Source organism: Abramis brama, assembly GCF_963993115.1.
Source record: "Abramis brama genome assembly, chromosome: 15".
Taxonomy (NCBI): domain Eukaryota; kingdom Metazoa; phylum Chordata; class Actinopteri; order Cypriniformes; family Leuciscidae; genus Abramis; species Abramis brama.
The window spans coordinates 10,791,639-10,805,842 of NC_139977.1; the positions used below are offsets into that span (position 1 = coordinate 10,791,639).

Genomic DNA, 14,204 nt, shown 5'->3' on the forward strand with positions numbered 1-14,204 from the left:
ACAAAGTGGAGAAAAATCGAAAGCACTGATCTTAAGCCTCCCTAGAAGCAATGTGACAAGACATGACGTGTTCACAATGTAAAATGATGAAGAGAGGTATTATTGAATGGAGCACATTAATTGGGATGGGAACACCCCAGGCATGGAAGGTTGAAAATAATCAGAGATGCCCAAAGCTGTCTTTTATGTCTTTTTTAACCATTCGTTTCAATGTTTATATTGTTTGGTCCTTCGTTTGTGGTTTTGCACTCAAGTTCCTTCTTCAGACACCTAAGGCGAAGCCAGCATGATTCTCTTTACACTTAAAAGGCACCAAATGTGAGACATGAAAGATGGGATTATTCACAAAAGTGTAATGGCAGTGGTCATAGTAAAAATAATAATAAGGTTTTTAGATTAGATTAGAACTCCATTACAGGGCTCTACAGTGCGAGTAATTCACTCGCATTTGCGCCTAAAAATAGTTATGTGCGAACTTGAAAAATAATTTACGAGCACAGTGCGCGAGTGACGGGCTGTTCTCAATACACTGAAGACAACAGCGCGATGAAGCGAAGCATTGATTTCACATGGAAAGCAAGCAAGAGGAGGGGGTCGCAACTGCGTGATGTGGACATTTGATGACGCGCTTAACTTTATTCAAATGGGAGCGACGATTCGCAACCATTGAGCCAATCACTGAAATAGTGTGGGAATGTGCGGGAACTGCTGGATTTTAAGTGAGAGAGTCCTCCCAACAGTGCTAAAAATAAACGTGTGAGAGCGTGTTATTGGCTATATGTCATGTTATAGCCAGATATGATGATACTGCAACACGCATCACGACAGATGAGCGATCCATTCATCAAGCTAACGCGAAAACTGCCGCAAATTAAAGTGAAAGTAGCCTAAGTCGTAGACGCTCATCACACAATCATATTCATTAATAGTAAAGAAACGAAATGATATTAGGCTAACGGTTACCAGTGCTGCTGTCGCTCTCTCCTTTCGCTGATTTTGAAATGAGCTTATGATGATCAATAAAATGCTGGTCATATCTGTTGCTTTTGGTGACGTGAACTAGGCCTACATTAAATCTGCATATAACGCGGGAATAGAAGATCCGATTTAGTTTTGCGAAAACACACAATGTGACTAACTTTAGGTGTAAATGGAATCGTTTTGATCAGTAAAAACGTATGCAGTGACCAGGTGTAAACAGGCCGCTACACCATAAAAAAAGTGAAGTAAACACTTAGTGAGCTAGATACGCAACACAGTATGAAGCCTATAGTCATTATCTCAAAAGACCAAGTGCAAAAAAAAAAAAAAATAATGAACTCCTGCACACTATCAATAGGCCTACTTGCAAATGAGTATCAAAATTTTATTAGCAACCCACCAAATTTTATTTTAATTATGTCCCACCAAAAGACCAAGTGCATAAACTGAAGTTACGACCAAAACAGTCCACACTGAGGACAGGAAGACGACAAAAACTCATTTTTGATGTAACTTAATATAGGCTACTGCAAGTACTGCAAAGGGAAAAAGCAAGCAGGCATTTGTTTTGTTTTTAGCACTTTATCCTTTATTGAGGTGTTCATTCTTTTTATATATTTTGAAGTAGGTTAAAATAATAATTGCATAATTATTAAACAGGTAACGTTAGTTCACCCAAAATAGAAAATCTGTCATTTATTACTCTCCATCATGTCGTTCCAAACCCGTAAGACTTTCACTCATCTTCAGAACACAAATGAAGAACTTTTTGATGAAATTGAGAGATTTCTTTCCCTCCATTGACAGCCTACACAACTACCACTTTGATGCTTCGAAAAACGTTCATAAAAAGATCATAAAACTAATCCATATGAATTGAGCAGTTTAATCAACTTTTTTCACTGTGCTCCTATATTTCTTTGTGTGCTCCTAAATTTTTTCATTTAGGAGCACATGTACTCCTTGGGAAAAAAGTTAGCGTAGAGCCCTGCATTAGCTAACTAAAGAAACCTGAAGCTGTTTCGGGGAATGGTTTGAGACAGTGATTATAACAAAGGAAACAGGAAGTAAGTGAGAAAGACACAGGCATGAGATGCATGATGGGCACAGTACACACACACACACACACACACACACACACACACACACACACACACACACACACACACACACACACACGTCAAGTGTTTCACTTCCTGCCCAACTCAAGTTGATTAATATTCATGGGACTATGTTTCACCGAAGAACTCTGGTTATGGTAGGTACCATGCTAATATAACAGGCTAATGGGAAACAGAGAAAGCTTTTCTTCAATGTTTTCCCAGAGCAGACTTCTGGGCGGCTCACAGCTGATTCCCATCTAAACCACATCTCATTTGCAGAATCTGGTGACATTAGGATAAATTAGGCTCCAACTCAGAGGAAATTATATGATTGGATTTAAACTAATAGGTACTTTTAATCCATCCACCCCCTCCCCAAACCCCACTCCTCAATTATGTGTCTGTGTAAGTCTACTGTACAGTAACACAGTGCTGTTTACTGCAGCTTTGCTTACACACAGGCTTAGGATGCGAACAAACTCTTAACCCTAAGTAGTAAATTCAACACGTAACTCATCCCACACTGTTTGTGCTACAAACATGAATGATATATAACTCGAATTATAGCTTGTTGAGAAGAAATGTGCTTATACTGTATTTTTTTTTTTTTAAATGAACAGATGCATGATATTATGCCCTTAAATTCCATTGGATCAGAAAACTGAGCCATACGTAGGGGCCAGAATACTGAACTCTTTTGACCTGGGCCTTTTGGAAACCACCAATAGCAACCAGAAATCATGGCCAAAAAAAATAAAAAAATAACACGTATCATATAGCATGTCAAATGGAAACAAGGTAAGCATGATATACAAGTATCATAATTGGCAATAGGCCTTTATCAGATTTTTTTTTTTTTTATCGGTATTGGTCAGCATTGAATATTCAATTGTGCATGCCTTTGATGTCATCTAACATTTACTTAAAGGAATAGTTCACTTAAAAATGAAAATTCGATCATCATTTCCTCACCCTAAAGTTGTTTCGAACCTGTATGAATTTCTTTCTTATGCTGAACACAAAAGAATATATTTTGTAACCAAACAGTTGATGGAAAAGTTAATTTTTTAAGTAAACTAGGCTATTCCTTTAATCTTTAAAAACAGTAATCATTTTAATTATAACACTAGTAAATCTGTTTAATAATAATACTGCTCTGCATTTTTCATACTTTCATTATAATGCTATGATGCCTCATGCCTAAATTGTAGCATTTAAAACAATTGATTGAAAAAATAGTACAGATTTTTAATATAATATTAGCCATTTAAATGATACTGACCATAACTTCATTAGCTCATAGGTATCAGTCAGAATATACTAAATAATAATAATAATGATCAAATTCAGCCAGCCTTACTATAAATCACACACAACATCCTTGAATCGTCACACTCTTTTGCACAGCCATGTGACATTTACATTTTCAAAATAAAATGTGAAAATCTTCCTTTCTGAGCATTTTTATTTATGTTATTTAGATACAAGACGTTGTTGTTGTGAGAACAGAAGGAACTGGCATGTTTCCCTGGCATTGCACACACTCAAGATCAAATCAGTAACTGTCAGGAAGTTAAGAGTGATTGTGTAACACCTCAAGTTTCTTCCACAACTTTCTGCAAGAAAACATTATTCTAAAGAAGTGCTATTACTTCATCTTAAGTCACCCGTATCAATGCTTTTTATGTCGTAATTCTTGCGTGAATTTATGTGGGAAAACTTTTTGCTGTTGGTCGGGACTGCCTCTTGAGCAAATGTCTTGTAGTTTCTGCACCCCATTAGCAATGAGTTGTGTAGTAAGTCTCAAAAACCCAGTTTGAAATCACCGGTGTTTCTTAGGTCACAAACTACCTTGTAACCAATCATGTCACGAGGGGGGTGGGCTTTAGCATAACATCATTAACTATGCTGCGAAGCAGGGGAGTCTTAAGAGAAGCCAGGTTATCCCGGTATATTTTTCCGTTGATATGAAAAATCTGGTACTTTTAGCAATATAGCGGGTGAATTATGTTTATGATGTATATTATGATGTTATGATGAACCTTTCTCCACTGATGTTCTGAGTTGTTAAAAGCATGTTGATGCTAAGAATGCTGATTTTTAGAAGGATACTGATTCTGATTCTGAGAAAAGAAACGGGAACATGGTTTGTGTAACATTAGCAACACATTATTAGCTGTTTGATAAAGTCAAGCAAAAGGTTAATCATATTAATTACCCTTATGTGTGCGACGTTGTAGAGAGCAATACATAAAAATAGTGGTCGACCGATATATCACGCATCGGCCGATAAGTTTTTCTGATTGGCCGATGTGATAGAAGCAAGACTTTTATTTTGACGGGTGGCGCTGAAAATGCTTGAGAATGCGCCTGACACACAGCGCTCACATTATCCGTCTTCATTAGTTTAATCTTTACGGTCTCTGTTTAACAGTTATATCTAATATGTTATTATTAGATTGAACTGTTAAAGAAAGTAAACGGTATGCGGAAAAATGTTGCGAAAAAATAAATAAGCATTTGCTTTGCTTTTATATTATTAGTAACAGGCAAACAATATCCTATAATACTTTCTCATTTACCGTCAAAATGTGCTGTGCTATATCCAGTTCCCCACTATGTCATATTCATGCCATTTTCACTGTGTGCTCTATGTAAAATTAGTGTTACCTTGTTTTTATTTGAAAAAAATATGATTACCAGTGTGCACAAACTTACCATATTACTGAGTGCCCTGTTACCATGCTTACTTCTTTTTTATAATTCATATATTTTAAAACAATTACTTTATTTGTGAAAAATACTGTAATACGATTGCAGAATCAATTGCCATCTAAAGCATGTTTATTTTAAAGATTTATTTTAAATATATTTCATATTTATTTCTAACTTATTAAATATTAGTTCAAATAAATATAAATTATTCATAGTATATATAGCTTTATATTGGCCATCCTGCTCTCTAAGGGTCTGTTTACACCTGGCCACTTCATGCGTTTTCTGTGATCGGATAGCTATCCGATCGTGAAAAGACCAGGAGTAAATGCTCTCCGAAATGCATTCGAGACGGATTTGAATCCGATTGCTCAAACCACTTCAGGAGGTGGTCTGGGCCGCATTCCAGACGAAACTGGACAAGTGTAAATGCAGCTGGTTGTTGAAACCGCATGTAAATTTTACTCCTCCCAAAAACTATTTTTCACAGTCATTTTCTTTTTAAAGGGGTGGTATAATACCCTTTTCACAAGATGTAAAATAAGTCTCTGATGTCCCCAGAGTGTGTATGTGAAGTTTTAGCTCAAAACACCCCACGGATATTTTTATATAGCATGTTAAAGTTGTCACTTTTCGAGGGCGAGCAAAAACGCACTGTTTTTGTGTCTGTCCCTTTAAATGCAAATGAGCTGCTGCTCCCAGCACAGGGGGCGGAGCTTCAATAGCTTGTGTCTTTTTATCTCACACAGACATGCACTGAAAATTTCTAAAACTTTTAGCCTTTTATGTTCAAACCGAAGTCAGAAAGATGGAGAGACTCAAGAAGAAGAGACAACATGTAGACAACATTTCTGAATGGTTAGTTGATGAATTTGTAGCTTTTGTGCAGTTATCTTCTAGTCAGTGATTAGCATTTTCTGTCATGATCATCTATAAATCGTGTTCTCAGGGGTGGGGTTTATGTAAATTTAGGGTTCATGATGTCACTAACCCGGGAGGAATGCTGTGTAGTCTACCAACCGTTTGTTAGTCCTTAAAAAGCAATTTCTTTAAAAGAAAATATCTCCCTTGTCTTTGAACTTTGAGCGTCGTGACTTTGCAGATGTTGTTTATGCTCAAAAAGCAACATTACACACTACTTAAAGTTAAAAAAGTGAAATCATAAATCAACCACCCCTTTAACTTTAAGCCCGGGGTAATTACAGCAAGAAAAACTACACACTACCTCAACAACGCGACATAATGGATGTACTCGTCTCTTCGTGGAGGTGGAAAAACAAGTTTTTGTGATCCACAATATTTCTTGTAAAAAAGATTTAAATGCAAAAGAAAAGGTATGAGAGAGCTGTTTTTGTCAATTGTATGTTTTAATTTAAAATGCTTGCGATGTTAACATAATTAGGCCTACATGTTTAAATGTTTTGCCACTTGCTTGAGCAACTTAATATATAAATCTATATAGAAGTAATGCATTGAATAATACATTTTTTTAAGTGTATTGAGTTTAAACATGAACACGTGAAAGAGTGTAGACCTATAACTACTGTGTACAAAAAGAATCGCAATGCTGAAACTTTGTTATAATATTTTATAAAAGACGCTGACAACGGAAATATTGAAAATACCGCAACACGCACTGCACACGTGTGAAACAGGCGTTACATTTACAGCTATTTTAAGGCATGAATACTTTTTTTCACAGTAAAATAACATTTAAATACGGCATTTTGGTGGTCAAAGATGAGTTTTAAGGGATACAATTATTGACTACAGGGGGACTTTAACACTCATGAAAGTTTTTGAACCCTGTTGTATAGTATATTTCCTTTTAAAATGAACTGAGTTGGGAGGTGCAGTGGCGGAGAGCATGCAGATACACACATTGCAACAGTAGATTTGGTAAGAACATCTATCCGACTTCTAAAGGAAACTGATTCAGCAAAAGTTGGTCACATGGCGGCAGACATACTGTAAAAAAAAATGTAAAATCAAATCAAATCAAATCAAATCGATTCACAACGCATCTGCAAAATGTATTGAATTGTACATTCCCGGTGCAAAATCAAAGACATTAACTGCACAATTGACAGATTTTTTTCTCATCCTGACAAGAATTAAGTGACTAACGTCAAAAAAATGACAGTTAACTTCCTCTTTCTGGCCTAGCCACAGTTTCCTCTCCTCAACAACAGCCACACACTTAGCCTGTCAACTGACGCAGACATGAAACTCTGTGGCCAACCTACATTCTCAACATCCCGGTTTACATAATACAATTTTATACAATATTGCATATGCATAACCTTTACAAAGACTGCAAAACAGCTGGACTAATGTATTAACCTCAGAAGGACCCAAACAGACATAAAAAATATGTGAATGTGTTTGTGTGTGTGTGTGTGTGAATCTATGCATGCGCTAGTCTCTGCACATGTGCGACACCTTGTTTGCATAGGCGGAGGGTAAACCAACTCCAGGGTAAGGTTAGATGCGCTTCCTCCTTAAAAACACATTTTAAATAGTATGTCAGGAAATGGTTTCAAGTTACTGTCATCTAGCAACAACCTACACATCCCAGCATGAACGCTCCCGATAAATTATTTGTCATTAAAGCAGCTACGTTCGAGATTTAGCATGGCAGCCAATTCGAATAATAAATAATAGGGGTGTAACAATGTATCGTGTCACAATATATTGCAATGCAAAAATGCAATATGTATCGTGGATAGTGACAAAATGTATTGTAAAGTTCGCCCAAAATAAATAAATAAAAGAAATTGTGAGTTCAGTATCGTGATATGTATCGAATCGTGACATGAGGGTATCGTTACACACCTAAAAAATAACCATTGCCTCAATGCAGTAAAAAAAAGTTGTATTTCAATTCTGAATGGATTATAAGCCTAGAAAGCGCACAGAGCGCTCCCTTTATAATCACCAAAAAAAGCTGTCACCTCAATTCATCACGATCTCACAAAGTTCCGTTATGAACAATGAAGCTGACTGAAGCGCAATAAATCTCTAATTTAGAGGATATAATTTCTACACTTTGTTTGTAATAAGTTAACTTATAATGAGAGGATTCGCGAGTGCGCAGAACTTTGAGTGGTGAGTGGATTCTAATTGAAACATGTCTAATTATGTTCAAGAAATCATCTATGTTTGTGATTGGCAACATTGCTCAACGCTGCGAAACACGTTGTAAATAGAAACCTTTGACGCTAACGCCAAAATCTGTTTCGCCAATATTCTGCGATTACGATAAAAACTGATCCTAGACCAGCAGTTATGGGCAGTTTTCCTCTAAAAGCAATGAGAAGCAGCAGCGAGTGGTAAATTGAGTGAGAAGATTCCACACAGGTCTTAAGTCCGTGGACAGAGGAGAGCTAAACCTTGCCCAGTCTTACACAAGCTCCGCCTATGCTTGAATGCAAGAAACAATGAGCGAAACGCTTCCTGTTCCAACACACAAATATCAAGACTTGCACCTAAATAACTTGTACTTAAAATTTTAAATTGAGACATAATTTGCATTTTCACAGGTAAATTATCAGTGTAACAAATAAACACCTCTCTCTTTCATTTAACAACGCTCTTCGTTCATGACTATAGTTTTCAGGCATTTTCCAAAACTTTCTTATTCACACTGAAACGTCAGAATTCACCCTTACTGCGCATGCGTAAACCCTCACAAAAGCTCACTGAGATCATACAGAAGGAAAAATAAATAATAAAGTTATCACGCAATTCTTCTGGCAGGATCATTTTATTTAGCAAAATATCTAATTTAAAAGATGCATCCAGGTCACCATCTGTTTGGTCTAAAACACAAATGCGAGTACATTTTCTGTCAACTTTGCAGGACTGTGATATGAAGAGTGTGCAAAGTAGCATATTTTAGCAACTGGCGCAATACCGGTATAAACATGAATATCTATTGGAACAATATGCATCACATGACTAAACATGCGTCATTGTTTTCAAGTACCTCTGGTTTCACAGTCCACACTACAACGCGAAAACGCCGTTTTCAAATAAAAACGCCGTCTCAGGGGCTGTTTACACGACACCGTTTTCAACTAAAAACGTAAAACTTTTTTGGCCGTTCATTTGCACGACAACAGCGTTTCGGGTAGCTGAAAACGGGTTTCAAAGTGCATGTTTTTGAAAACGGTCTCTATGTAAACAACAAAAACGCGAATCTCTGAAGACGATGACGTCATGCTCATGCGTATTACGTGTTCAGTCTATAGAGTTTCATCGCCATCTAATTGCCTGGCAGCAGATTACAGCGTTTTTAGTTCTTTTCACAGATCCGTGTGAATGGGGATCGTTTTGACAATGGTATCGCCTGCACGCGGAAAACTCAAAGGAAAAACGTCTCCTTTTCAAGCATTCGTTGTTGTGTAAACGTATCCTACAACGTGAAAACGGCATTTTCAAATTTATCCACTTTGGAGAGCGTTTTCAAAAAGCTTTGTTTTCATTAATAAAAACGCCATCTCATTGTGGACGGAAGGCCAAAACGGAGAGAAAAAGATGCGTTTTCAAACAAAAAAGTATAATTGTGGAAAGGAAAGGTTATAACTGTTTATTGCGATTAAAAACGGTGCACGCCACATAGTTGAATGCGAATATGGTTACTACGATTATGAGCTTAAATCGCATTAGTTTGATCGAAATATTGCGTTTACATGAGATAGTTTAATCGCAATATTGCCAAAATTCCATTATAAATCGCAATATGAGGGTGCATGCTAACGCACTGATTTTTAATAACTAAACCATTTTAATAATAACACTGGTTCCCTTTTTTCATACAATATTGTGATGCCTAAGTTGTAGCATTTATGATGATTTATTTTTAATAATTTCATTTCAGACAAAATAATACAGAATTTGTATATTAGGCAATAATTATGTGACCAAAATACTAATAATAACCAAAAGATTATTTATGTATTTATTTATTTTTGCCATAATGAGGAACTTTTCATTATAAACAAACCCAAAATACACCTGGGATTTTTATTTTGAAATGTCTATGCTTTACTTTCAGCTGCTCATTCAAAAAGATGAGGGAGATAAAATGTGCACTCATAACCATTCACAATATTTTACAGTATAGACAGCATAAAGTTATGACAGATAGACAGCACTGTCGTAATTCATAAACATTCCTCATAACATAAGCAATCACTTGGCATAAATGTGAGGTACTCAATAATTGAGAAATGCTCTGAAACCGCAGCAACGCCATATTTTGAATTTGAACGTGCAACGCTCACATCTAATTAATGGAATCATGATTTTTTTGAAGGTTAATAATCACATTAGGCCATATGCTGATTCCTGTTTTTCTGTCCCCAAATTTAAGAATGATAATTAAGACTTCTGCTATACTAAGACATTCCATCAATATAAATCCATGTATTTTTTCACTCTTCAATTTAAGATTGGTATTTCCCTTGCATATTGCCATAATCACATTTCAGATAGCTTTAAGACACCACAAAACAGCCACAATAAAATGACAGAGAATTTGAGAATAAAAAAAAAAAACTTTCTATATGAGTGAACAGTTTGTTCATATGACATGAATGTGACTTGCATATCAACACTTATGACATATTTGATATAAACGTGAGCTGTGTACCTATAGTCTGGCGTAACTCCTCACACAGGCTTATATGAGGGAACTGAAGCATCTGTTTCCATTTCTTGCTCTTGCCTTTTCTGTTCCCACCCCCTCCTGCAAAGGAATCAAGCAAAGATCAGATTAGAGGCAGGAACTGCATACAGGCTCTAAAATGCTATTAGATTACTATCTTAACACAGGTGGGCTTTAGAAGACTGAATGGGATATGAATACGTATATATTATCCTATTATGTGAAGAATAATAATAGGCCATATATGGGTAATTCTTCAATTAAGACACTTTTGAAAGCTTGAAAAATAAGACTTCTTCAAACTGTTTCATGGATGTTAAAACATTTCTCAGATTTATCAAGTGGATTCTGGTATAATGCGTGATGGTATGGATGGTTGATCCTGTGTGATGGTAACAACATTTCTCTCTTTTAAGAGTAGACTTGTGCTGGCTAATACACCAGATAGATTTGAACTGGAAATAAAAAGAAATTTCTAAAATGCTTACAGACTATTCTGGTAAATACACTTACGGTAATAAACCTACTCAGTGATCATGATGTAAAAATCAAAAAATTATGACCAATCATATCTAAAATAGAAACAGGAATAAATTGCTAAAATGTTTTCCGTGACGACAATGACAGCAGTTTTGCAGACAGAGATCCTTTATTCTAAAATTTATATATACCGGTATATATAAATTTTATATATATATATATATATATATATATATATATATATATATATAATTGATTTATTTTTTTGCACATACACACTACCATTCAAAAGTTGGGTAGACTTTTAATGTTTTTGAAAGAAGTCTCATATGTTCACAAAAACACAAATTTGATCAAAATTACAGGAAAATCAGTAATATTGTGACATATTACAATTTCAAAAACTGTTTTCATTGAAATCATTGAATCGAATGATGAATCATTGAATCATTGAAATCATTGAATCGAAGTAATGATGGTGAAAATTCAGCTTTTCCATCAAATAAATAAATTACATTTTAAAATGTATTAAAATAATACATTTTAAAATGTAATTTATTTATTTGATGGAAAAGCTGCATTTTCACCATCATTACTCCAGTCTTCAGTGTCACATGATCCTTCAGAAATCATTCTAATATGCTGATTTGCTGCTCATGAAACATTTCTTCTTATTTTGAAAACAGTTTTTGCTGCTTAATATATTTGTGGAAACTGTTATACATTTTTTTTCAGAATTCTTTAATGAATAGAAAGTTAAAAAAACAGCATTTATTTGAAATAGGAATCTTTTGTAACATTATAAATGTCTTCACTGTCACTTTTGATCAATGTAATGCAATCCTGCTGAATAAAATATTAATTTCTTTCAAAATAAATCTAATATATACATTTTTATATTTAAAGTATAATTATGTACAGTAATATACATGGTCAAATCTAAACTGCTCCACAAAGCATGCTAATGTGATTGTTACTTCATTTGAATCACAATGTGTTAGGCCTACATTGCATTTTACAGTTAATTTGCCATCATGATGTTCATCATATGCTCATTTACAGGTTCATAATTGTGTTTATAGGGTCTACTAGAATATGTGTACATCATTTAATGTTCAAACACATTGCTTTTATTATCATTAGCATTGTTGCAACACCCGTTTTCACCCTCTTGGCGAATTCCAAACGATTCAGAAAGGGGCCATTTATAGTGAACAACTGAATCCCTTCTTGAAGGGCGATGGTCACTTCAGGGAAGTAATTTAATCATTATGGTCATGTGACCCAGGGAGACAAGTCCTCGCAATTCATTTTTAAATGAAGATATGGCGGGAGAGTTGGAGTTAATGTTAACAGAATCATTCAAGTTGTTCAGGGCAACACAAGTGTCCTGCTCCCTCCAAAGTCCCCACATCAAGGGCTCTGCCCTTCGGAGAGAGTAGGAGAGAGAATTTGCCCACTCTCTGAACGCTCTGTTTTTAGGACTGGGTATCGATACAAGTGTCCCAATTCGATTGAGATTCCGATTCACAAGATCTAAATTCGATTCGATTCAATGATTTTTCACTGGCCCCAGCCCAGAAAAAAGTAATAATTGAATAAAATAGTTATTGTTTTTGACCCATGTAACCTTGTATTGTAAAAAGTAAAGTTGACACCGAAATTTTTAGATACCAGTGAAATTTAACAATTCTCGATTCCAATTTCGATACAACAGCTAAAACTACTAGCTAATATACATTTCAAAGATTATTAAATAGAAGTTAACAGTCAATAATAAAAAAAGAACAAATAATTTAACTACAAGCAATAACGCAAATAAATAAATATAATAGTAGAACAAAGACACAAATGAAATAATCAGTGATTTTAATTTTTTTTTAGGTAGGTCTAACTGTAGTTCTCAGGTACAGAAATTGAATTAAGTAGTCAAATATAAATCACTGTACAAATTAAATAGAAGTTAATCCTAATTGAAGTTATAAAAACATTATTCAGTGAAGAGCAGGGAGTGATTTCTTTGTCTTTTGTAGTTTGATTAACATTAAAAACAGACAGCAGGAACATCAGTCTGCTGTCACTTTAAGACTAATGCATGGATACAACATAACGATACACATGCATTCTTTCTCTACTGTTTACTTAAAGGGATACTCCACTTTTTTTGGAAATAGGCTCATTTTACAACTCCCCCAGAGGAAAAATATCTAAACTCTTTGGTCATTTTTTTGAGAGAGATGCTAATGGTCCTGTCCGATTCAATGATTTATGCTAAGCTATGCTAAAAGTGGTACCGCCAGACCCGGAGATCGGCTGAATGGATTCAAAAACGGTAAAACTCAACTGTTTAACTCTGGAGGAGTTGTAAAATGAGCCTATTTCCAAAAAAAGTGGAGTATCCCTTTAAGCCATAACCGACAATGTTTACTTGGATACTCAAAAAGGCAGGCATTTTGAGATAAATCTGTGTGAATTTGTCCGTTTAAGTGTAGGGAGACGTGAAAGAGAATTCATTTTATTATTTGAGATGCGCAGCTGTGCGCACACAAAACTTCTCACACAGCGCGTTGCGAGTTATCTTTCGCGTGAATGCCTTAATAGGCAAAGCTTGAAAACGCAAGTGCTAAACTTTCGTGACCATGCAGCACTGGTCCGATCGGGACAGTGACAGTTCCTTCAACTGTCCGGAACGTCTTTTACGCTGAAATCGACCACATTTTTAAAAGCAATTAATCGATTAATTTTTTTGCCCAGCCCTATCTTTTTTAGCTTTGATTACTTTAAAACCTGCCTTCCGAAAAGCACAGCTCTGATTGGTCAGCCGGCCCCCAGTGTGTTGTGATTGGTCTATCGCTTAGAGCGTGTGTCGGAAATGTAACGGCATACATAACCATCGAGTATCTATAGTTAATACTGTAACTACGCTAACTATTGCGTCAGTTTTGCCGTTCTAAGATTGAGTCAGAGTCCGATAATGACAATCAAGAAGAACAAGCTGATCAACCCTAAACCACCTTTAGAAAAAACAGCGTCTCTTTGGACATGGCGACAACATACTACTAACACAACTCAACCCCCCTTTTTTGCATAAGCCTTAGGCGGGAATTATTTAAATGAGGAACATTGTGGCGTGTACGTTCGCATGAAAAAACTCAAGACTACAATGGAAGCATTTCAGGGAGTTCAGAAACAGTGCTTACTGTTAGGTATAGAGAATAACTTGCTTGCTTTGGATTGACTTGTGTGCTTTGTAA

The 14,204-nt window shown here is 35.6% G+C and overlaps 1 protein-coding gene across 1 annotated transcript in view; it reads right to left on the bottom strand.

Annotated features, from left to right (window-relative positions):
• The window catches only part of grk6 (G protein-coupled receptor kinase 6), a 72,732-nt gene that overhangs the window by 40,188 nt on the left and 18,340 nt on the right, over positions 1–14,204 (bottom strand). Inside the window, exon 3 of the mRNA XM_084136366.1 lies at positions 10,456–10,551. Within this exon, the coding sequence (XP_083992492.1) occupies positions 10,456–10,551 (96 nt within the window). The remainder of the gene's footprint in view (positions 1–10,455; positions 10,552–14,204) is intronic.